Source organism: Rhipicephalus microplus, chromosome X (assembly GCF_043290135.1).
Source record: "Rhipicephalus microplus isolate Deutch F79 chromosome X, USDA_Rmic, whole genome shotgun sequence".
Classification (NCBI taxonomy): domain Eukaryota; kingdom Metazoa; phylum Arthropoda; class Arachnida; order Ixodida; family Ixodidae; genus Rhipicephalus; species Rhipicephalus microplus.
In genome coordinates this window covers 71,691,625-71,718,323 of record NC_134710.1, presented here as the reverse complement: position 1 = coordinate 71,718,323, position 26,699 = coordinate 71,691,625, and the positions used below count along the sequence as shown (strand labels likewise).

Below are 26,699 nucleotides of genomic sequence, written 5' to 3'. Positions count from 1 at the left end.
GCTCGCTCTTCGGCCTTCTGCTGTTCCTGCCTTTGAGCTTCGAGCTCTTCGCGGTTTTTCTCGGCCTTCTGCTTTTCCTCACAGATGAGCTCCCAAAACTCGTCAGCTTCCTCGGCCGTCACATTCTCTGTCCGCATCACCTCGAGAATCGCTTCCCTTGTTTTAGCGGACCCGGTGGAAATCCCCATGGCTCGACAAATTTCGAGGAGGTCCTGCATCAGGTACTGCTCCATTGCGATCTCGTCCCTCGTGATGCTCTACTACTGATATTCACCGTACTCTAAAGCTAATCTCGTGGTTTATAGCACGTGAATAATAAATTACAACCAACAAAACACAAAACGCTCTCCTAACATCTGCCTGTGCTAGAGAGGTCTGGCGAAATGAACAGTAAACGTTGGGCACTCACCCAACCAAAGTAGCCGACGATGGTCCAACTCGTGGCTGCCGTCGAACAGTATCAGGCCTTCAGGGATCCGGACAAACTTGTCAATGTTGAGATCCGGGGTTGCTTGTCCCAGCTTGCCGAACGATGAGAACAGGGGTCTGATCCGGCGTGCCAAACGTAGGATATCGTATCCCGAAGCTGCCAACCACTGTTACGAATTTGCTCTGTCGCGATGGTAGCGGTGGCGAAGAGCGGCGAGCCGTCGAGCGGACTTCGCTGAAGCCTTAGCCTGAAGGCGAAACAGGGAGACAATCCGTTTTGAAAACAGCAACAAAAGTAGCGTTTACTGTAGCAGGTTGTCGTTTTTACATAGCCGGCCAGCACGACAACGTCAGCTGGGGCAAAAAATCTCTTAACATGGGGCCGGCACGGCCTTAAATAGTGTTTTTGGACTCTTCTGCGAGACCAGTTCTCGGGCTCGGAGGGGGAGACGTAGCCATACCCGGAACTGCAAAGTGGTTCGGCGGAGGAAGCGACGTTATCCCCGGAACTGCACGGTTCTTCTGCACGGAAGGCGCCGCTGGGAGGGGGGGGGGGAGACAGTTCGTCGAAACAGGGCTCGATCTTGTGAGACGTGCTCCCGAACGAGGAACATGTCCATGGCACAACAGCCTCAAGATATTTTTTGCGTGACTCTGAGTGCACTCCCTTCTTTTTCTTTCCCAGGCCTATGGCTGCAAATTCACATTCAGTGCTTACTTACATTCACAGTCTGCCTTTATCAGAAAGGCCTGCCAATGCATGTATCACTATTGGCTGGAGTATCATTGATCGTACAAGCTGATATCTACCACAAGCAACTAAATAAATAATGATGTGGTCCCATTATGTTGGGCTGTTGGTTAATACTAAAAACCACACAGAGGCACTTCAAGCTTGCAAGTGATGACATTGCTTCAGTAGACAGAGTTATGACTGTTGTATTTTTTTTTCAGTCCACATCTGATAATGACACCCATGGTGCACCTCTGCACATGCCCGAGGATGCTACTAGGACGGTAAGTATACATTTACCACTGCATCGGGTTTAGATTGAGATGCCAACACCTTGCCTAAATGCGAGACTTGTTGGTTGTTTAACACGCTTGTTAAAGGAAAAATAAGAGCTGCCTATGTCATACATCATGTGAGGAATAGTCTACTGAAATGTGCAGAAAGAACAGGATTAAGGGAGACAGACCGGATGCAGCTTACCACTTTTTATTGAAGTCAAATATTTACCCATTTACCTAGTCAAATATTTAATCATTTACCTTGCATAACGATGGCATGCTCTGTTTGTGCATGACGATTAGTTTGTTAGAATGATCATGCTTATGGGAAGTTGTGCACTGAACACTCTTTGCAACTGTGCTCTACAACCACTGTTCCTTTTGCCACGCAGTCTGTGCCCGACAGTTACACCGAGGATGCATTGGATCGCATGCATGAGCGTACCATGGTAGAGGTAAGTGCACTGCTGCGACAGGGGTTTAGGTCTAAGATGGCGATATAAAAACATGAAGCCCGTTCTGCAACGGTCTGGGATTAAAAAAAAATTGAAGGGGTTGAGGCACGGGCTTGGTGTGCCACCCGCTGGCTACACCAATAAACTGCGGTGACACTGCCACCGTAAAAGAGGGCAAGGGTATGTATAGCACAGCATCACCCAGCCATGTTGTTACAGAGACTTCTTCAAAACCAACTCTGCACCGAATATGGCCCCAATTCGACAAAATGTAGCAATCACTGAGCATTGAACTACACATCATCATTTCATTTCATTTATTGATACTGTCAGCCCTTTGCGGGCTGTTACAGGAGTGGAGTTGACTCATATAAAACAGAAATGTGCATAAAAGAAACATAAGAAAAATAACCTTCACTACTGGAACACATCATTTCAGAGCACATACAACAAATATATCATAATGTCTAAGCATATAGTTTAAACAGAGAAGTTAGTGAAAAATAAGAAAAGAGAGCATCACTGCCAAAATACACATCATATTTTGTGCATAATAAAACACATAATAAATATCATAGCCTAGTTACAAAGCACGTAATTCACACATATTCACAATATTAGCGCATGGTATTAGAGTGCACTATATGTTTTATTGCTTCTAAAAAGTCAGTAAGCGATTTGATTTTCACAACCGAATCTGGTAACGAATTCCACTGCTGAATCCCCCTGGGGAAGAAGCTGTACCTGAAACAGTCATTATGAACTTTGGGGGGCGGTATGTACATACTGTGTCTGTGTCTTGACGTTTCTTGTGTTTTGATTTCAAAGTACCTGTCGTAGCTTACGTTAACGTGATTATGTACTATTAAGAAAAGGAATTTCAGCCTTTCATATTCGGTGTGTTTTTGTAGATGTAAGAGCTCTGCAAGTTTGCATAATTCGGTAGGAGAATGGAAACGACGGTATTTATTAAATATAAACCTAGAACTGAGTCGCTGTATTTTGTCAAGTTTCAAACAGTTAGTTTGGGTATAGGGATCCCACACTACTTTAGCATATTCGATTATGGGTCTTAGCAAAGTTTTATAAGCTAAAATTTGAACTTCAGGAGAAGCAAAGTGGAGGTTACATCTCAGGCCCCATAACACCTTTTTAGCTTTGGAACAAAGTTCCTCAACATGAAGATTCCAACGCAAGTCGGGTGTAAGTATGAGACCTAGGTATCTATATTGCTTAGCCTGAGCAAGTTTGTGACCGTTAATACTGTACGGATAACTAAGAATGTTCTTTTTTCTAGAAATGGGCATAAAAACAGTTTTTGTTGGGTTAAGCTGCATTTGCCACTGATCGCACCAGTTTTTAATTCTCTCTAAGTTAAGATTAAGTTCGGCCTGGTCGCTCGGTGACTGTACATTTTTGTATAGTATGCAGTCGTCAGCTGACATTCTTATTTGGGTAGTAATATTTTTTGGCAAATCGTTTATAAACACCAGGAACAAGAGGGGCACTGAGACACTACCCTGGGGCACCCTAGATACCACAGTCGATAAACCAGATTGGTGGTGCCCTAGTTGGACATATTGTTCTCGGCGTGCAAGATAGGAACGCCGAGAACAATATCTCGGCGTGCAAGATAGGAAATTCTGCCGGGTGAGGGCAGAATTTTTAAAGGTACTATCGATTTTAAGTAAGAGCTTATTGTGCGACACCTTATCGAAAGGCTTTGCGAAGTCTAAAAATATTATGTCAGTTTGACCACGGGTAATAACTGTGCTATATAAGTCGTGTACAAGCTCAATGAGCTGAGTAACGGTGGATAATCCTTTCCTAAAACCATGCTAACAGGAAACAATTAAATTATGTTCATCCAGATAGGTTAGCAAGTGCTTTGATACAATGTGCTCTAATATTTTTGAACAGGTGCTTGTAAGCGATAGAGGTCGGTAGTTGCTAGCTTGAGATGCGGAACCGCCTTTGTGTATGAGCACGATTTTTGCACGTTTCCAAGCACTGGGAAAAGAGCCACTATTAACGGATGATTGAAAAATTAATATTAAAAATTTTGATGATCATTTGGCATATCTATAAATAAATTCATTGGGAATATTGTCAGGACCAGGACTTTTTTTGGTATTTATATGAAGCAAGAGGTTTAGAACGCCCTCTTCAGTGATGCTTATATCCTGGATAGGAATCATATCTAAGGAATCGTTGATGTTGGGCACAGTACCATCATCGATTGTAAAAACTGACGAGAAGAAGGAATTAAACGCCTCTGTCTGATCCTTGCTACTTCTATGATTAGACATACTACTCGGCCTGGTCGAAAGATTCACGTACCTACAAAATTTGTCTGGGGATTCTTTCAGAAATTGTTTCAACGTTGAGTTATAAAACTTATTTTTAGAAGTCTCACACTTTGCCGGATGCTTTTACTTAAAACCTGGATGTTCTTCTTTTTTTCAATGCTTGAATTGACAGAGCACGCCTTTCGCTTGCGTTTAAGCTTTCTTTTAGCGTGTATTATATCGCGCGTAATCCAAGGGTTTCGTTTTTCTCACATTTTTACGACGTTTGGGAATGAATCGTTGGATGCAAAACATTATCGTAGAATGAAAAAACCGCCACAGTTCTTCTGTTGAACGAGATGTTCGGTTCATTTTCAGAAATGAATAATATGTCTGTTCCAAATGTTCTAGTATGGCTAAGTCGTTTGCGGCACTAAAATTTGGGATCATAAGCTTTTCATCATTGCGCATGACATTGACATACAGATCTAAAGGCAATAAAACCATTTTATGATCAGAAAGACCGTCCTCAATTTCACACATACCAAGAAACGGGAGCAGTGATCCAGAGCAGAACATCAAATCAAGCACTGAAGAAGCGGTTGGACCCACATGCGCACAAGATGAGACGACCTGAGTCAGATCATAGGAGAAAGAGAGCTCTAGCAGCTGATCACTTTCGCTTCCCTCTGAAGTAAGCGTCGACGAATTATTTCCAGGGATATTAAAGTCTCCTATAATGATAATATTATCATCATGCTTCAGGTGGGAATCCATAAAGCTTCTTAAGTTATCAAGTGCTTTCACTGGGGAGTTCGGAGGTCTATACTTAGCACCAATGTATACCGAACGATCACTGAGCGTGGTTTCAATCCAATGAGCTCCGACATCAATAGCATGCGGAAGAACACTAATATATTATCTTTAATTAAAATGACCACACCTCCTCCTTTTGTTTCACGGTCTCTTCTCACGATTTTGTATCCGGGAGGAGTAAGCTCGGCATCCAGTACATCTTTCTTCAACCATGTTTCGGTCATTACTAAAAAGTCGGGATCGTGTTCTAGTACCACAGTCTCGAAATTCGCCATTTTATTCATAATAATTCTGACATTAATATTTACTAACTTTAACCGGTTAAAACTATTTTGACACCGTCAGTCGCCATCACGACGCCTGTCAGTTGTTTCAGGAGGTGTCTTACATATGTACCTCATATTAGTATCCCCGTTCCAACCATACACCACATCATTTATTTTCATTTTGTCAAAAATAAGCTTAACTTTGGCCCCCGTTTTTCTCTCCTCAGCACTAGACTCCCACAGCCTTCTGCGTATCTCAACAACTCGTTTAGAAAAATCTTCGTTTATGCTGACCTCCTTACCACGCAGTTTAAAGCAGTTTCGTAGATGCTAGTCTTATCTTTGAAATTTGAAACTCTCAGGATAACGGGCCTATCTTTGTCCCCCTGTTTTGCTCCTAAGCGATGAATTCGTTCAAATTAGTTAATTTTAGGGTTTAGCAGCTTATCAAAAACATCGACGTTAACCTTCTCACGTAAGACATCTTCAGTTTCAATTATGTCTTCTTTTATCCCTCTGATAATAAGATTATTCTGCCGAGAGCGGTTTTCGAGATCGTCAAGTCGCCTGAGGAGGGCATTCCTGTCAGTGCACGACTTAGTAACGAACTCATTAACTTTTTGTCTAACAGTTGCTATTGAGGTTTCGGTTTCACTGGCAAGCTTCTCAAGGCTAGCAAGCCTGAGTGGGGCTTCGCCCAGAATTTCTTGCCTTTCCTCTATTTTCGAAAGCCTGCCCTCTACCCAAGCCTCAAAAGATGCTTAGTTTTTTCTATATTGGTTACTTTCTCCAGGACCGCCTTTTGTGTCTTGATTATTTCGTTAAGTTTTTCTTCAGTGATAGGCCCGAGATTTTCTTCAATATCACCGGAACGTGACACTAGCAAGCTGGCAACGGCAAAACATTCAGATAAACAACAAAGAAGAGTACGTGGACACGGCAACACCACTAAGCACAGGTAATCACTATGGAAACAGTATTTCTGATAACCAACCTGCACAAGAAACGGGAAAGTCGGTGACATTGTCACGGCGGTGCCGCCATGTCCACTGATGCTTGCAGAAGCGAGCGTCCCTTTTAAAGCATGAAAGTCAGCGGGTCCAGGATGTGCTGGTGACATTACGGTGCGTGAAGAAGATGTGCTGTAGCCATACTCCACGTGTGGCAGCCGCTGCAGAAGAGTGTCATCCAAGATTGCTCCTAGGACGTCGTTTGACAGAAGCGAGGGTGATGCAGGCTGGCAGTGTCCATTTGCCGTGAAAGTTTCAGCAGCGCTGATCCAAAGGCACCCAGCTAGAGCCTGCACAAGGAACGGGAAAGTCTGTGACATCGTCATGGCGAAAGTCTGTGACATCGTCATGGCGGTGCCGCCGTGTCCACTGATGCTTGCAGAAGCGAGCGTCCCTTTTAAAGCATGAAAGCCAGCAGGTCCGGGATGTGCTGGTGACGTCACGGTGCGTGAAGAAGATGCGCTGTAGCCATACTCCACGTGTGGTAGCCGCCGCAGAAGAGTGTCATCCAAGATTGCGCCCAGGACGTCGTTTGGCAGAAGTGAAGGCGATGCAGGCTGGCAGTGTCCATTTGCCGTGAAAGTTTTAGCAGCGCTGATCCAAAAGCACCCAGCTAGAGCCTGCACAAGGAACGGCAAAGTCTGTGACATTGTCACGGCGGTGCCGCCGTGTGAATGTCACCGACTTTTCATCAGCCGGACTACGCTGACTGCAGGAAAAAGACCTCTCCCATGTGAACTATTCGCTGTCCTTAAAATGCAGAGGCTTGCCTTTGTTACACATGTGAACATTAGTCTTGATAATACATAGTCAAAAAGGTAATTGTATGCTGACGGGCTCACGAGTCACATCGCTCAAATTCGAATCAAGCCCAGAGTCTGGATGAGTAATATTTTGACAAGTCTGAGTACGCGTAAGTCTGCTTAAAAAATTTACGAAGAGTAAGTTTGAGCGGCTCAAGGAAAATGTTTTTGTATCTAAGCCCAAGTGAGCCGTCATTACAAAATATATTTTTACACGTCTGAAGCTCGTACAAATATATACCCTTACCTTATTTTTATCTCACATTCTTCTTACGACTTGTTGTTGTTGTTTATTCAAAAATAGATAATTTTTTATGAATACATTTTTTGCATGACGAATGAGCAATCGGAGGTCCCAAAGTAATAACTGTCAGGGGGACCTCCTAACAAAAAGTAGAAAGAGGATTAGCTTTTTAGTCAGCAAACAGCGACGAAATCACAGCAATATTTAAAAGAAAATGGTGCAAAAATGTAGGGCCATATGAGCAATAGTGACAATTTGCTTGAAACAAAGAGACTCAAAAGAAAACATTCAAGTCAAAAGTCATTTAACAATATGACCAAGCACTTACTAAAGGAGTACATTGAGCATGATTTGAGATCAACAGGTGGCATGTTTTACAGTGTTATGCATGAAAATCTTGCCGCCATTTGACAATAGTTGGTACGTACTTTAGGTAGAAGTAGATTACGGTTAGCTGAAAACCTCGTGTTATTAGTATTTACAAGAGTAACTCCCGAGAAACTGGAAATGTATAATTCATTATTAAGGATACGAAACAAGATCATTAGAATTTTGTAGCTGAAAAGTTTATGCAGAGGTAAAATGTTCATGTTGCTAAAAAGGGGGGCCTTCAGTTTGATGAACAAGGTAGGTCAGTATTCACAAATATATCATGTAGTTATCTTTTACCCCCTGTTATCATTGTTATGCTCTTATAACACATGTAGAGCAGGAGCGTAGCCAGGAGGTAGCTCACAGGGTACATTCCCCCCCCCCGAAATTTATTTGGCTATGGAATAGAGAGCGAAAAGTAGCCTGCCCCCCCCCCCCCAAATACTGGCTGCATGCCTGATGGAGAGTGTTCTGAAATTTCAAAGAAATATGAGATGAGACTAAGGTTGATTTATTATTACAAGGCTGAGCATGCTCCAGGTTTTTTTTTACCTCTGGCTGCAAAATATTTCATGCTTACTGCTTCTTTGCATGCATCATCATTGCCTAGAATATCATTGATCGTACTAGCTGATATCTACAACAAGCAACTAAATAATTAATGATGTGGTCCCATCATGTCTGGCTGTTGGTTAATACTAACTGCTGTCAGAGGCAGTTCAAGCTTGCAAGAAATGACACTGCTTAAGCCTGCAAGTGATGACATCGCTTCAGTACACAGAGTTATCACTGTTGTAGTTTCTTTCAGTCCACGTCTGATAATGACATTGATGGGGCGCCTCTGCACATGCTCGAGGATGCTACTAGGACGGTAAGTATGCATTTAGCACAGCATCGAGTTAGAATCGAGATGCCAACACCTTGCCTAAATGCGAGACTTGCTGGTTGTTCAACACGCTTGAGAACAAAAAAGAAAAGCTGCCTCTGTCATACATCATGTGAGGACTAGTGTTCACTTAATGCGCAGGAAGAGCAGCATCATTAAGGGAGACGTACAGGATGCAGCTTGCCACTTTTTATTGAAGTCAAATATTTACCCATTTACCTTTCATAGCAATGGCTTGTTCTGTGCATGGCGATTAGTATGTTAAAATGGTCATACTAAAGCATGTGAAGTTTCGTATTGAACGCACTTTACAAGTGTGCTCTATAACCACTGTCCTTTTTTGCACGCAGGCTATGTCTGACACTGACACCGAGGAAGCAATGGACCACCTGCATGAGGCTGCCATGGTAGAGGTAAGTGCAGAAATAGCACTGCGACACGGCTTCAGGTGTAGGATGGGGACATAAAAACATGGAACCTGTTCTGTAATGATTCGGTAGGAAAATATTGAAGGGATGGGGGCAGAGGCCTGGTGTGCTACCCGCTGGCTACACCAATGAATTGGGGTGACACTGCCACTGTCACAGGTTGTGGCATGACATCGCCCAGTCGTGTTGGTAAAGTGACCACTTCAGAAACTAGATCTTCACACAATACGACCACAATTCAGACAAAATGTAGCAATCACTGATCATTGAACTACTTACTGCTTTTGAAGTACAGAGGCCTGCCTCTATTATACACGTGAACTCTAGTCTTTAAAAAATTGCGAGAACATGAAGAAGTTTATGCTTGACAAACAGTATTTTTTATTTTTTGGTATAAATGTGTACATTAGGCTGTCTGTAAACATAACTGTTTCTAGAATGATTGGTTTCATACCTGGATTCTCGCAGCAAACATAATTGTTCAGCTGAACAAATTTTCTGTCCCATCAGGTTATCTTTAATAAGATTCGACTATATTAATGAGTGCAGATGCTCACACAACATGTCTACAGGAACCATGCGAGGTAATGTGAAACACACTGAAGAACAAGTCGTAATTACAGCCATGCAAGATAATATGTACTGTTCTCACAATGAGATGCAGAAATGACATGAATAAGTAGTATGGTCATTTAAATATTTCTGTGAGGAAGGTGAGTCAGCACTGGGTAAAATGCAGGCTAAAAAAACAGTAGTCACAGTGACTTCAGCACTAAAATGGGACAAAATCGATTGAATGAACTGGCTGCAGGTGAGTACCACACTCATTTTGAATGGCAGTGAAGAGCATTAGGTGGAACTTTCAAAAGGAGTGGCTGATGCATTATGAAGGCAGCGCGCATGCAGACAACATGAAATGGTCACTGAAAAGTGCTCATGGCAGAACAAAATAGATTATATATTATGCACTGACCAGAGCATAGTGCAAAATGTAGAAAGTATTGGGTGAAATTATGTAGTGGACACAGCATGGTAAAGTGCAAAATTAGACTAAAGCTAAAAGTAAGGCAACATTTCGCTTATACAAAACAAGCTGATTTTGCACACGAAGCACAGAACTTCAAACACCAGCTTCGTGGCAAGTTCACTCAAAGTCGGCACAAAAGACAGTGCATGACATTGAAATCAGTATAAGTATTTGACAAACCACGTAGAAAGACATCACGCATATTCTCACAAGAGACTAGGCAACTTATCACACACTGCCAAGTTATGGAGATATCCATCATAAACTTTAAAAAATCATTTCATCAGGTAATAGAAGCTTCAAATTCCCAGGGCGGATTGGCATTGTTAGACATAACAAGCTGTTAAGTGGACTTAACAGGCTGCTGACGATAATGATACTCTCAAATCTACAAAGTATTTTGTGCTATCGACGTGTTCTTTGCTAGCCATCTCACCCAGTTTGAAGCCCTATTCGTCTGCTGTGCAGCCCATGACCATGACTGAGACTGAGGAGGAAGTGTCCGCTGTCGTACTCAAGGATACCACAGTAAGTATGCAAATACTACAGCATTCTGGGGCCTTGTGACAGCCATTACTTGGCAATCACCTCACCTTAATAATGCCCCTTTACAACGTGATGCATTGTGTAAATTACAAAATTTGTAGATATTGGTTTTTCCAACAGTGTAAATTCTTTGGTATACTGGAAACGTTGGCACCAACATGTCATGTTGCATGCAGGTAATATAGATGAGCATTTGTTTCAAATTTTCAAATTTTAGCCTTTAATTATGTACGAATTTCATGTCAGTCTTTGTAGTGCATGGGCTCAAATAGATGCCCTTTTCCTGCCCCAAGTTCTAAGTAGAATTCATAAATTTCAACATGCTGTTAAGGTTCTACTGCTAGACAGTGACATGCAAAATAACCCTGGGTCTATAAAAGAAAAGCATTGAAATGAACACACAAATTGTGCTATGAAACATTTGTGAACATGGGGCGTGCTGGAGGCATCCTTGACAAATAGTTTGGCTTCTTCATGTTGTGGCCTCGTAGATAAGTCTACTTGTCTTAAAGTTGGCTCCAACAACACACTGTGCCACAAATGTTTCATCGCTTCGATTGTGCATTTAACCCCGAACTTCAACCTTTTTTATACAAATGATACTGTCTAATGAAACTTTAAGAATTGATAATAAAAGAAATGTAGGGCAAACTCCCCCCTAGTGGTGCGAAGGCAGAGGCCGAGCCATGGAACTGATGGCATTCCCCTCCCAGTTTCCTTCCTCACCCTAAAAAGTCATCCCTTCCCTCACTTCCCTTTCTACCCCATTGTGTTTATGGTCTGCTAGCCACTTGCCTTCAGATTGTGTCTATGTAAGCCTGAATCTCACGTTGCAAAGAAATTTTTCTCTCAGCAATATTTTCATCTATTCTTATTTCTCTTTCTCCCTCTCTTTCTTTTACAATACTAGTCCTCTTGCTCATCAATTTCTCCAGCAAAGAAGGCAATAATCTTGTGCTGGAGAAATTGATGCTTGTTTTAGGAGCAATCACGATTATGACAAAGTGAGCACATGCCAGTTCATGGTGTGTTTCAGGTAACATCACACAAACTACAGCCAACTGAAACAGCTTCACTGCGAAACATGTGTAAATTATTTACATGTAAGAATTAGAAAATTCAGGTGGCTAACAGTATTCTGTTAGTTATGAGCTGTTTGTAAACAGCAGTTGCTATGCTTACTCTCTGTCATGTGACTGTAGATATGAAATTGCACTCAAGACAAAAGAATCCTAGTAAAAAGTATATACTATTTAACTTTAAAGAAGTCAAAGGTTAAAAATTTCCACATCAAAAATATTCTCTTTAATGTGCCTTCAATATGAAAGGCAAGGCATTAGCCTGTTTATTTGCTCTTTCTCTCTCTGTGGTTCTGCTTGTTCAGAAGCAGTAGCACATCAATATGTCCTGTTTCTGTAAACAGGTTACAAGAAAAAACCAGTGGACAGTGGGAAATTATGATGGCACAAGACCATAACTATGCAAGGACTGTTCCAGCCTCTAAGAAGTGCAAAATCTTTGCACCAACCCTCACAGAAGCTGACTTCCTTTTTTACACCAGCGTATCAGCAGATATATTTAAGGAATTGGCAAAGGCCATCACAGTTGAAAGAACCAAGAGGTTCAACATTTGTGTTGAGGATCAACTGTTGATGACCCCAACGAGACTGCACTTAGGGCTCCTCTATGGGCATTTGTCCAGAATTTTTGAAAAACCAGTTGCCTCTGTGCACAGCATTGTGAAGCATACGTTATTTGCACTATGCAAAGTAATGAAAAAAGTGGTCCTCTGGCTACCAAGAGAGACCATAAGAAACAGCATGCCACCTTCTTTTATTAACAGCGATTATGAAGGGACAACATGCATCAGTGACTGCACAGAGATTTTTCTGCATGGATCAAGGAAGCTGATGCCCCGAGCACAGACATATAGCAAATATAAGGCGCACAACACTGTTAAATTCTTGATGGCCATTGCGCCGAATGGCTACATCATGTATGTGTCCGATGTGTACGGAGGACGAGCGTCTGACAAATTTATAACTGCCGACTGTGGCATTGAAGACCTCCTGGGTCCTGGTGATGAGATTATGGCTAACAGAGGATTCAGCCTAAGCCGAAACCTTGAGCTGCAAGGAGTCAAGCTGAATATACCGACCTTTACAAAAGGTAAGGAATGAACTGCTAACGCTTGATTATTGTTGTGATTGAAAACATGTCAGCTAACGATCCATTTCCCCCACAGGGAGGCCTCAGCTCTCCGAAGGAGATGTCACCAGAACAAAGAGGATCGCTTCATTGCGTATACACGTAGAACGAGCAATTAATAGAATCAAGACCTACAGAATATTCAAACAAGCATTGCCCATCAAATCAAAGAAGAGTATTGGCAATATGGTGCTTGTTTATGCTGGAATATGCAATTTGAAGGGTGCACTGATTGCAAACTAATTTACTGGTTGATAAGTGGGGTTTAAAGTTCCAAAACCACCATATGAATATGAGAGATGTCGTAGTGGAAGGCTCCCGAAATTTTGACCACCTGGGGTTCTTTAACGTGCACCCAAATCTGAGCACACGGGCCTACAGTATTTTTGCCTCCATCGAAAATGCAGCTGCCACAGCCGAGATTCGATCCCGCGACCTGCGTGTCAGCAGCTGAGTACCTTAGCCACTAGTCCACCGCGGCGAGGCCTGATTGCAAACTAAACAAGTGCTCATGAGTAGAGCAGCAAATCATGACTGTACATAACTTCAAAGGCCACTAAAGAAACACCAACTTTTCTGATCACCTCTCAAGTACGCGTGAAGCTTCATAAAGGCTAAGACGTTATCGGTTTACCTCAATGAACAGGGTCTGAAGATCTCGCCATCGAAATGTGGATGAATGGCTTTTAGTCGAAAGCCAATGAGACCTTTCATACTCTTTATGTATCGACGGCCAAGTCATGCTATATGTCAGGACACAGATTTCTAGGTGTATTCATTGATGGAGATCTCTGCTGTGGCCTACATGTGGCCTACTTGATGAAGCGGCTGACAGACATTGCTAACTTATTTCAAGTATCTTGGAGGAAAAACCTGAGGGACCTCAATACATGCAATGATGCAATTGTAGAAGACAATTTTTCTCTGCTATTTGCAACATAGCTTGTCAGTGCTGATAAATACCTGCGGAACCAACATTCACACACTCGAAAGCGTCCAAACTTTGGCTCTGCGAGTTTGTCTAGGACTACCGTGATGTTCGTCAACAGCTGAGACGTATGCGATTGCAAATGACTACCTGCCAAAGATGCATATCGTAATGGAAGCACTCAGAACACACGTGAGGCATATTATCTGCCCCCCTGCCCATCATCTAGCCTCGCTGCCAGAAGACCGACGTTGTGCCTAAATTTGCCAGACAGTCTTGCATAACGTACACGCATACCTATGAGATATACAACTCCATCCACAATTGCAACTCCCCTATGGTGTAAGACTTTTCCATAGGTTCAACTCATGGTTCCAGGCATACGGTTCAAAACAAAGCTCTCCTCTTTAGCACTAAAGCAGCTGTCTCTTCTCCTGTTGTACGAGTACAGTCAGCATAACCATCTATATACTGACTTTTCAACTACAGTGGATGGATCTTCAGGGTCAGTGATATTTCCTGCCAGGACGACGAAGATTCGGTTATCCCACCAGACGACATCGCCAACTGTGCAACTTGTTGCTCTACATAGCGCAGTTAAAGCCATTAAACACCGAAAAGCCGAAAAATGGAGCATGTTCACGTACTCCAAGGCAGCACTACAGTGTTTGGTATTCACCTTATACCGGGGACCTCATGAACAACTAGTGCTGGAAATTAGCTGCTCCACCACCTCTTCGACGTAGGACACGAAATCACGTTTCAGTGGCTTCCAAGTCACTGTGGCATATCGGGCAACGAACATGCCGATGCAGCTGCTCGATTAGCACACGAAGACAGTGTAGAAGAACCTATTTCATTCTCAAGGGCTAATGCTGCAATAAAGATGGAAAAATTAAGCCCCTGTTTAATTGAATTGTTCAAGTGAAAATTGTTTTGAAAAAGGCATAGATCAGAAATTTTTCTTCTAAGCTGCAAATCAAGAAGTCCGAGATCTGATTTCATTAATGAAACGCTAGCTGAGCGGGAATAGTTTGACAGAACGAAACGTGCTGATGAACTCTGAACGGACTCAATAATAATTTTTAGTGTTTTTAGATCAGGGTCCCAAACAGAAGACGCATACTCCAGTTTTGGTTTAATGAGTGAAGCAGACAGGCAGTGAGCCCAACCTAATGAATAGTAAAAAAATGGTGCCTATTTGTCCTCGGTGTAGTGACTGAAGGCACGGAGACATGCAACCCCTTGCAAGTAGCCTGGGGCAACAAACATTTGGCATCTGTAACTAGTAAGACATCATGACCACTGGACTTATGGAAAAAAAGAGTAATATTTCGCTGAATTTCTCAATGCAAACAAGCAGGAAGCTTTGCGGCAGTCAGTAGAGTCCATCACATAAGCAGTTACATGTTTGTTTTCAGGCATGCTTTCAGAAAATAAGTGCTGCGATTGGTTGTAGAATTACCTTGCCCGAGATTGTGATAAGCAAACTTTTCAACAATCATGGCAGTCTCGGGACAGGATGCGTGCAATATATACAAAATGATACACAATATACTCATGCAAGAGATGCACTATGTATGTCTGGAATGGTTATGTGCAATATACAGGCGTACAATGATGACTCTTGGCAACAAATAACCTGTATTTGACACTAACGAAAAGAAAAATGGTGTGGCCTGCTGGCAAAATAGCAGACATATGAAGACATCATGCCTGGCATGTGCAGCTACACTCGTGCTCGGGCAGAACAGCTGAACCAAAACGCAAATGCAAGGCTATGATAACTACAGTTCAATGTAAAATCATGCCAGTGACTATGCTCGGAATGAAAAAAAAAACTCTTGAAATTTTCATGGGACATTTAAAGGCATATTAGCTAGAAGGCACTTTGAAGTGCGTGAAAATTAGTGTGCTCATTAGCAAGATAGAACAAAAAAAATAATACTGACCAAGTCAAGTACTTTTCTAAGAGTTATTGGGCTATGCAATTTTTCATAAACAAGGTTCTCAAATCAGTTGCCTTATTTTTTTACAGTTTATAAATTCATACCAAAACCAAGATTGGTTCACTTTACCCAACTGGGAACCGCATACAGGACAAATATGACTGTTGAGGCTGACATTTTGACAAGAGCTCATGACATTTTGTTTTGAAGCGTGCATGTGAAAAAAAAAATGATGGTTCTTAAGGCGAACCCTGTACTACCATGACATGTTAACACAGATGCAATGCCCTGTGTCAATCAGCTACATGTTGACATTCTGTTTACAATGTAGTATTACACAAATATTTTGTGGCAATCAGAAAAGTAAGTACTTACAAATTTCAGCCAACTACATTCAATGCTTTCAAATATACAATGAAAACAAATGCAATGCAGTGATGGTACATCAGCCCAGTGAGCTGACATAAAGGTAAAAGCCAACATTTTGCAAACTTCCACCTATCCATCTAATATCAAATGTACATTACAGTTTGCAAATGTTAACATAATCGGTGGAAATTGGTAGTGGTTTATTTGCATACGGCCTCTCTGCTTCTGAAAGCAGCTCTGTAAAATAAAATGTCTTGAGCCTTGGCATGCAGGCTGTGACAAAATTTTCACAAAATGGTACTTGGACCACTATGTCACTCTTCACGCTCCTGACATAAAAGTGGCAAAGCTTCCGTCCCGTGCAAAACATCTGGAATTGCACTTGTGCATTATAGCCATTAGGATCACCTTCGGCAAGGAAGTAATTACCTGCAGCACATTTCACATCATAGTTGCCTTCATTTACCATTTCCACGCAGTCAATTACGTATGGGCACTTGATTTCTAGCACCGTCTGAAAACTGTGTGGGGACACCGACGGCCAGGGACGCCGACAGCCAGGGAATGTCACGGCACACAACTGTGCCACACAGTGTTAAAGCAAGGCCAGTCTTCTCTGTGAACTGCCTGCGTGCAACATCCTCATACCTCTGCCCATGCTTAGTGGCAGCGTTTCTTGAAAAGCTGGAGCTCAAAATTGAGTTGACAGCATTCGTGTAGGATGTCGAGCTCCTCTTCGACACTCTTTTTATGTTGGATGCTGTGAGGCGAATGCACCTTGCATCATGCCAAATGGCTGTGGTCTGGCTTCTCGTGCACTCCTCAAGTGAAGCTGCAGCTCTGAACGACAACTTGACCAACTCTTCATAAAATTTGTTGCAAGTGTCAATGTCGTCGTGGGGGGCATGAAGAATAGGCTGGGCGGCCAGAGTTCTGGGTGGTCGCGGTGGAGCATTGAGCGTTTCATACAGTAGCGACCTTAAAAAAAAGGCAAAATTATTGCTGCTGCAACACAGTGCTCCGAGAATGCTACTTGGCTTCACAGATTAAGCAACAAATCACATTCCTCATGTTAATGAGCCAGGCTGGAAAGTTATGGGAACACCAAATTTTTGTTAACAGAACTTCAAAACTGTGAGCATGGAAACTGAAGTAGTGAACAGATCTACCATAAATAAAATCTGCTCCACTGCCCCACAGGCCAGGTAAAAAAGCATGTTTAGCTGGCTCTCACTGCACCGCGTGATCTCCCTATTTCGTCTTTGACACGAATGTACGTGTAACACTTTTGGCTTACCTGGAACGTTGAACAGCCCCTGGTAACCCGAATCGCAATGTAAAGCTTATATTTCTTCTCTCCCCAATGGCACGATGATATCTCGCGGCCGACGCTCTGCCATGGGATCGGGGTCAACAGCAGTCCGGGGAAACTTGAAATTTATCTCTTCAATTGTTGAGGGCTCAACGTTACGTTTTGTTCCTTTATTTTATGCAGCAGCAACATTTGTGCACACTCTGCCGATGAGACAGCAATTTCTATTTTCCATAGGACAGCGCTGACATGGCTGCATACTCTGGCTTGCCCGGCTACGCATGTGCAGCCAGCGCGCAGGACCTCACCGGAAGGCCTCGCGGAAATCCACGCGCGATGGGGCCTGCTATTCACTGCTTGCCACGGTGTCACCGCCCCCTTTACTAGCAGAACATCTTCAATCACTTTGTGTGCCAGCAACTGGCCCACCCAGCCAGATTGCACGTAGTTATATGACTCTAATGCCTTGTAGTTGCACACATGGCGAAGGTCGCGCGCTTTCGCCTCTACGAGGTAATAGGCAATGTTCAGTTGTCCTATTTGTGGCCACTCGCGTGTGTCCTCTGCCCAGTCTTCGATATCGTCGGGATGGGCGTAGGTCAAGGTATCTGCGAACAAGTACGATAGCCATATGTTTACTGCTGTAACTTTTTTGTCGGGAACGAGCACAAAGCAAGTGCTCACTCACGGCACCGTCAAATAAAAGTGGTAAACAGGGTAAGGAAAACAAATGACACTCGGCTTACCAGTTGCTGACACTTGAGGTCGTGATGAATCTGGTACCAACGACGACACGCTGCAGTCTGCAGACGCGGGTTCATTCTTGCGTCGCTAGCGCGAATGAGCGCTGTTGAATAGTTCGGAGGGCGGCGAATCAGTAAGTGGCACCGACAAGTTCAAACAAAATAGTCTAAACGAACGAAATATCGGCGAACACAGGCTGTTGCAAAGATCTCACACTAAAGTGCCAACCACTGGCACGCGTATGCTTGCGCCTACGCGTCAAAAGCGTCTAGTCGCGCCTGTGGAGGAAAAGGGCGTGCAACTACTGGCACGCGTCGACCACGTTGACGCCCACGCGTCCAAGGCCGATGCGCAATGTTGCTTGATCTTTTGGCTTGGAACTGTCCAAGTTCAGCACAGAACGGCACGTTCTCAACTGGAGCGGGAATGTATGTTTCAGAGGATATGAAAACACGTTAACAAGTTGATAGTGCTTCAACCACCACAGTTTAGACTATTTTAGAGGTAATTGACATTTCAGTGCCCAAAGTAACTACAGCGGTAGCACCAGAAATCAACATCGGTGCGTGTGCCGCTCCCGCGAATGAACATTCGCGTCTAGCATACTGTACGGCTATCATAGGCGTGTGCAGGGCTCTTCTTAAGGGGGGGGGGCAAAAGTTTGTCCCAGTGCCCCTCCCCAGGGCTGACTTAGCACCCCCTCCCTATTATGTTAATATATGGAATTGACATTGAGCTCCCCCCCCTCCTCTCTGCGGTGAATGAGGCGTGGCTGCCTTCCTGATCAGGTTTACAAACCACCGGGTTTCTATACCTGCACTACCAAAGTTACTAACAATATCTTGTATATGCTGGTACCTTCAGTATATTTACACAACATATTTTATATCAGTCAACTTAATAATCACGCCTGCAACTTCATGATCTGAGAGATTTAAGTCAGTCATAAGACTACAATTGAGGCCAGAGTAGCAGGCTTTCGGTTGATGTGTGTGTTCGAAATATCCTCTAATGCAACAAAGCACACCCGGTACTTATTGACACAAGAGATATTGGTCATAAGATAGGAACCAAATACTGCGTAGAATGCCTTCAGGCATTTTCCATAGCTGAAATGTGCTCTAATGCAACTAACTGTGCCTGACACTTCATGATGTGACAGATATTGGTCAGAATATTTCAACTGAACCTTGCACTGGAAGACTTCTGGACGTTGTCTTTAGTCAAAGTATTCTCTAAAACGACAGACGACACCCAACTGTTCATGAAGTGACAGATATCGGTCATAATATTAGAACTGAAACCTCAATACAAGACTTCTGAACGTTGTCTTTAGTCAAAGTATTCTCTAGAACGACAGACGACACCCAACTGTTCATGAAGTCACAGATATCAGTCATAATATTGGAACGGAACCCTGTATGGAAGACTTCTGCACGTTCTCTTTAGTCAAATTATTCTCTAAAATGACAAACCGCACCCAACTGTTCATAAAGTCAATGTTATCAGTCATAATATTGGAAGTGAACCCTGTATAGAAGGCTTTTGAACGTTGTCTGCAGCCGAAATGGCCTGCAGCCAAAATGAACGTTGTCTGCAGCCGAAACAACGCACACCCTACTCTTCATGAGGTGACGGATTTAGGTCATGAGGCTGTAATTGTGCCCTGTTCAGAGGGCTTTGAATGATAAGCGTATTGGAAATATCCTGTCATGCAAGAAACCGCATCTGGCTCTTAATGATACAACAGATACTGCCATAAGAATGGAACCAAGCACTACGTAGAATGCCTCTGGGCATTTTTTGTAGTCAAAATATGCTCTAATGCAACTAACTGTACTTGAAGTTTTCATAATAAGACAGATATTGGCCATAGGGCTGCAACTGAATCTTGTAGGAAAGACTTCTGGATGTTGTCTGTAGTTAAAGTATTCTCTAAAACGACAGACGACACCCAACTGTTCATGAAGTGACAGATATCGGTCATAATACTATAACTGAAACCTCAATACAAGACTTCTGGACGTTGTCTTTAGTCAAAGTATTCCCTAGAACCACAGACGACAATCAACTGTTCATGAAGTCACAAATATCGGTCATAACATTAGAACTGAAACCTTAATGCAAGACTTCTGGACGTTGTCTTTAGTCAAAGTATTCTCTAAAACGACAGACGACACCCAACTGTTCATGAAGTGACAGATATCGGTCATAATATTAGAACTGAAACCTCAATACAAGACTTCTGAACGTTGTCTTTAGTCAAAGTATTCTCTAGAACGACAGACGACACCCAACTGTTCATGAAGTGACAGATATCGGTCATAATTATAGAACTAAAACGTTAATACAAGACTTCTGGAGGTTGTCTTTAGTCAAAGTATTCTCTAGAACGACAGACGACACCCAACTGTTCATGAAGTGACAGATATCGGTCATAATATTAGAACTGAAAGCTCAATACAAGACTTCTGGACGTTGTCTTTAGTCAAAGTATTCTCTAGAACGACAGACGACACCCAACTGTTCATGAAGTGACAGATATCGGTCATAATATTAGAATTGAAACCTTAATACAAGACTTCTAGACGTTGTCTTTAGTCAAAGTATTCTCTAAAACGACAAACGACACCCAATTGTTCATGAAGTCACAGATATCGGTCATAATTATAGAACTGAAACCTGTAAGGAAGACTTCTGAATGTTATCTTTAGTCAAAGTATTCTCTAAAACGACTAACGACACCGAACTGTTCATGAAGTCACAGATATCAGTCATAATATTGGAACGGAACCCTGTATGGAAGACTTCTGGACGTTCTCTTTAGTCAAATTATTCTCTAAAATGACAAACCGCACCCAACTGTTCATAAAGTCAATGTTATCAGTCATAATATTGGAAGTGAACCCTGTATAGAAGGCTTTTGAACGTTGTCTGCAGCCGAAATGGCCTGCAGCCAAAATGAACGTTGTCTGCAGCCGAAACAACGCACACCCTACTCTTCATGATGTGACGGATTTAGGTCATGAGGCTGTAATTGTGCCCTGTTCAGAGGGCTTTGAATGATAAGCGTATTGGAAATATCCTGTCATGCAAGAAACCGCATCTGGCTCTTAATGATACAACAGATACTGTCATAAGAATGGAACCAAGCACTACGTAGAATGCCTCTGGGCATTTTTTGTAGTCAAAATATGCTCTAATGCAACTAACTGTACTTGAAGTTTTCATCATAAGACAGATATTGGCCATAGGGCTGCAACTGAACCTTGTAGGAAAGACTTCTGGATGTTGTCTGTAGTTAAAGTATTCTCTAAAACGACAAACCGCGTCTAACTCTTCATGAAGTCACAGATATCAGTCATAATACTGGAACTGAACCCTGCATGGAAGGCAGCCAAAATGTTCTCCAATGCAATAAATATACCCGACACATCACGATGCAACAGATATTAGCGACTAGATTGGAACCGAGCACAGCGTTGAACACTTTCGAATGGTATATTTATTTATTTTCAAATACAGCTGCTCACTGTGAGGCTACTGCAAAAGTGGCATACATATATACAAAATGAAAGAATATAAACAGTAATATCACATTAAGTGTGCCAAGGTAAACAAATATCACTACCCTTGAGTGCACCCCTGTAATAAATGAGAGAAATAGGACATTATTATAATACAAGTGCCTCCAAAAAGTCAGACACACTGGGATTAGGAATCAAACCAAGTAGATCAATCCAGTGTTTGATAACTTTATTTGAACGTGTTAGAGAACTCTACAAATGACTTCTAAGCTGGGTGGTGATTGCGGATCAGTGCTGTGTTGAAGACTTCAGCACTTTGCTGGTAGTTTATATATCCTTTAACATCTACAAAATGCATCTGACACTTCTTGATGAGACAGACATTGGTTTTGAGATTACAGCCAAGCACTGTGGCTTTAGCATGTCATTAATTGTCAAAATACACTATAATGCAATAAAGCATGCCAAAAATTTTTGATGGGACAGATACTGATCAAAGGATTGCACCAGAGCACCGTAAAGAAGTTTTGGCAAGTTTTCCAACAGAACTACACAGAATATGCTTAAGTGAATGCGTATATATAATCCAAGTTAATGCATATACTAAAAAACCGAACAGAAATGAAGGACTCCTTGGAAACACATACAAATATTCAATGTTCAGAACCATCGAATATATTGAGCTCATTACAGTCTGGAGGCACAGATAAATACAAGCACAGCTCTGAAAGGACTCATAAGTCACATGAGGTACTTTTTGCATTTCTTCTACACAAAGTGCAGTACCATACTAGTGTACCTTCATTCATTCTGTGCATACATGTGGTGATCTTCTCTTCCCACAATCGTGTCATCGTGCAGCTGATTTCAAATCAGGTGCTTCTCACAAGGTTTTCAGTTATCTGTCCAGCTGTAAACAGATCGCGCGTTATGTTATAGTAAACTGTAAAATGACGGAGAAGCGCCATTGTATGCCTATAGCTATGAGTATCAGAATGAACTACAAATTAAGAATGTGTGTGTTAGAATGCCTCCAAACAACGTATGTGCTACTGAGCGTAGCACAGAAGCAGAAGAAGCGAGAAGTGAAATAGCAGGCAATACCAGCAGCACTTAATCATGCAACTTTCTTTTTCGATCACCACAGCGACGCACGCTCGAGTTTCTGTCTTGTACGTGAATGGAAATGAGACCGCTGACAGCCCAGTGTGTCAGCGTCGCTGGTACCCGACACGAAGTCGCATCTCACTGCTACCAACCAGCGCACGCTTATGATTAGCTTGGCAACACACAAAAACGATTAGCACCGAAGCCAACGAATGTTTCCGCGTCATACAATTCGCGAATACACTTATATAAGTACATACGTTTTCACATCACGGAAATGTGTTGGCTAGTGCAAGGTTCGCTTTCAGCGATGATGAATATTGATGTTGAAAACAAACACAAACACAGTGCAGATAAAAACTCCTCCGTATGACCTACGCGATATTTCGGTCGTCGTATATGGTGTCTATGTTGCGACGGAAACTACCGTAGAGTTTTTTTCAGCCGATGTGCCTCGCATGTGCTGGTTCATACGAACTAGATGGTAGAGGCCTGCGCTGGATGCAGATGACACCGATCTGAATTGCCTCCGCGGTAGGCAAGGGCTCACGCTCAAACCTTCGAACCTCCGAAGTATGTTCGCACTCGTTTTTAGCACAGAAAGTCACAGATGAAAGCACAAGAACACCGACATGCTCCTTTCGCTCGGCCGACGATCGCACAGGGGTCCGGCGCTAGCATAGCCGGCCGGCATTCGCTGGATTTGTCGGCGTCGCTCGAACTCGGCACGAAACCGCGTCACGCTGGTAGCACTCGCAGTCGTTCGTCGTTTCGTTGTCGTTCTAGATTACGAAGCGGTCATTCAGGAACGTTAGGAGTAGTTTTCATGCTTGCTTTCAGCACTCGGCTGTGCCTTCGAAGCGGCGGCCATTAGGCACAGCATTCGGAGTCATCACGGCCTCTGGTTGGTTGGCGCGCGGCCTCTGGTTGGTTGGCGCCGCTGTACGCGTGGTGACGTAGCGTACGCGAGGCGAAATATCAAGCCCGGCTTGATCCCTCGCGCCTGCTCGCGTATTCCCCTCCGAAGCCGACGCCGAGAGGCGCATTTGACGCTTTTGACGCGTAGACGCGAGCGAACGCGTGCCAGTGGTTGGCACTTAATGGATGAAGCGTCAGCTCGCGTACACACAGCCCATGACGGCTATTATGCCCAACTTGCACGTTAGACGGCGTGCCTTTCAATATGATGGCCCCCTGTCGTGAAAACTTGAAAAGTTGTATAGAACCAATTATTTTTAAAACATTTGATATTTCATATAGGTACCATTCAGCTTGACTAGCAAATGCTATTTGATACGTTATTCAAATATCGCACACCCCTAATAATATTGTCGTCGCCAATGGCCCACCATCTTTTTGTGACAATGTGATTCGGCATCTGTGAAACGAGTGTTTTTTTTTTTTTTTTTGTGCTGTATCCCATCTCTCATTGAACACACTCTTGCTCATGCCTCAAGGTGCGTAAATGGAAAAAAGAAAATGTACCTGGCTGAAAGTGATGCCAATTCGTGACATGAAATGGGAGTAAAGACATAAGAATATTTGATGAAAACTGCCCTGAATCTTGTCTATTAGCAAGAAGGTTCAGTTTAAAGCACATCTTTTTTACTCTTAGCTTACATCAATAAACTAAGCACGAGTCTGTTCATAAGCACTTACTTGTTTGTTATTGCATTATTTGTGCCATATTTTAAAAAATGCAAGGTCAAACAGCACAAATAACTCTGCCGAGATAGGAATGAAATTAACATACACAAAGCAAATTACAAAAAAAGTACCTTTTACAATTCAGCACATGCCAGCCAGAAAATGTAGTGAGTGCGAATACATTATGGCAATTCTTGCCTAAATCATGAGTGGCAACCTGGCCTAATTATGATTCTGAATATGCATAAAATGCATTTTCTGAGAAACTTTGGAAGCATCCATTTTCTGGCTCAAGTTAAGTCAAATGTCTACATACTCTGGGTGCTTTATCACAAAAAAATTAAAATAAATGGAAAATTTCACATCAACATTTAAATGTTGTCCTGAAACAAAAAAGAAAAAGCTATATCTTAATTGTTTTTGCCAGAGAATCTCGGAAATGACATGATTAATTAAGACCATCACAAAATGTATTGAAAGTGAAATGTAAAGTGGGTTAAAAAATTACTTGTGAACTGATTGGGGAATGAGAAGCCCACATATATTGTTACTAAAGCTATGTGAATTGCTATATATATATATATATATTTGTCACAGCAATAACACATGCAGCACAACACGCCACATTCAGATGTTATTTGGCCTTTGAGGATAAAAATATATTTTTACTTGGGATAAACTTAGCATAAAAATGACGAGCCTGACATGCATATTGCCATGTGTGTTTCATTTTGACAAAGTCTGGTTTCACGCACAGAGACTCTAAGCGACACTCGACGCAGATGGCACAGCAGTATTCAAGAAGCTCCGCAATAACTTTAGATCACACTGTTGTGTTTGTGGATAGGACACAAGTTGTCTAGAGCTTAGGCAGCCACCAGCAATAACCCTGAAATTTTCGGTAGCACATGTATAAAAGCAGATGCGCTGTACTGCTTGTCAGATTATTGATGGCCGACGCACTTTTACCGCTATCAGGGCAGACTAAGTATTGCTTGTAGTTTTGACTTTCTGTTTCTCAGCCAAAGGTTTGCTGAAATCAAAAGTATGGTCTCAATCCCACTGACTGCTGCAGTCTTCAACAACTTGATCACATGACAATGTTAGTTTTTATGTCGCTCCATGAGATGTTTACATCTATAAATCCAGAAAGTTGAAATTTCGGTGTTCAATGTGTAGATGTAAAATTGCAAAATTATGAAATGCGATACTGACAGCTATCTTTTTTTTTGTTTTAATTTGAATTCATTTGGTGAAGCAGAGCAGTAAACAAGTGTCACTGTCCCCATTGATCCTTAGAGCAGCTTGCATCCCAAGCTGCCTAGCATGGTGTAAGAGTGAAGGTTTCGAAACAAATGTCAACATGAACCAATGACATGCTGCTTACAATGGCCTGCTTCTAGTCCCCCATTTTTTTTTTTCACATTAAGAATGGGATCTAAACAGCTCTTATAATTGCACAGCAGAAGTCCTTGGATACCATTATCATTAAAGACCTATATAGCCATAACACTACAAATAAATTAATGTGGCAGGCCGAATAGCTTACCACATGATTTTTTAAAACTATTTGAAAGATTATCTTATCACCAGCAAAAAGCATTTCAATTCAAGGATTATGACCGTAGTATAAATCCAAGTCACTGCATAGTGGAAAGTACACCCAGCACTCGAAAAGTTGAGGTGGGTCCGACTTTGCTTTCAATTCTGATGACAGACAGTGCTGTGGTGTAACTGAGCTTGCAGATGACATAACAGGACAGATTTTTGCTTGTTTTGGGATACGTGAAAGCGAAAACATCCAGTGTTACAAAATTGATTTCCAACTTTTTTTTTTATTCAAAGTAAATCTGAAGTCCCTATAGGAGCAGGTTTGCTCTGGCAGTACATGGTTTCATTTTACATTTTCAAATGTTAGTAAAGGTTATGTTGCACAACAGTTTCTCGTCAAGCAGAATGAGAAATTATGTATACTAAATGCCTTCAGAAAACGTCTACAAAGGCAGATGCTGTCCTCATTGCAGCACTTGTTCACACTGGGCCAAGCAGCAGTACACGGCAGCATTCCAGCTCTGGTCTCTGATCCACATTGCTTCAGGGGTCAGCCTAGAAGTGGGGGAGGACAGAACAAAATGGTTTTAAATTCTGAGTTCAGCAACCTGCTGTCTAGCAACATTTTCACTTGTTTTTCAGGATAGTTGCATGCGAAAATGAGGGTGTGGAAGAGTCAGCACTTTTAGGTGTGTCAACCTCACAATGCAAGTGATAGAGATGGCATAACATTGAGTGCAGGCACCGACAACTGCACAAGAGGGTAAATCAAAGAC

At 42.4% G+C, this 26,699-nt stretch overlaps 2 protein-coding genes across 2 annotated transcripts in view; one reads left to right on the top strand and one right to left on the bottom strand.

Annotated features, from left to right (window-relative positions):
- The first annotated feature begins 12,017 nt into the window (after nucleotides 1–12,017).
- On the top strand, nucleotides 12,018–12,811 carry LOC142775613 (uncharacterized). The gene has a single exon (XM_075877126.1). The coding sequence runs from the start codon at nucleotides 12,039–12,041 to the stop codon at nucleotides 12,759–12,761; it is 723 nt and encodes a 240-aa protein (XP_075733241.1). The 5' UTR covers nucleotides 12,018–12,038; the 3' UTR covers nucleotides 12,762–12,811.
- Nucleotides 12,812–26,187: 13,376 nt separating this feature from the next.
- Nucleotides 26,188–26,699, bottom strand: part of LOC142775612 (uncharacterized) — a 48,894-nt gene continuing 48,382 nt past the window's right edge. Inside the window, exon 2 of the mRNA XM_075877125.1 lies at nucleotides 26,188–26,478. Coding sequence (XP_075733240.1) covers nucleotides 26,388–26,478 — 91 coding nt within the window. The 3' untranslated portion in view covers nucleotides 26,188–26,387. The remainder of the gene's footprint in view (nucleotides 26,479–26,699) is intronic.

Coding starts and splice junctions, on each gene's coding strand:
- LOC142775613 (XM_075877126.1), top strand. CDS start 12,039: ATGATGGCACAAGACCATAACTATGCAAGGACTGTTCCAGCCTCTAAG.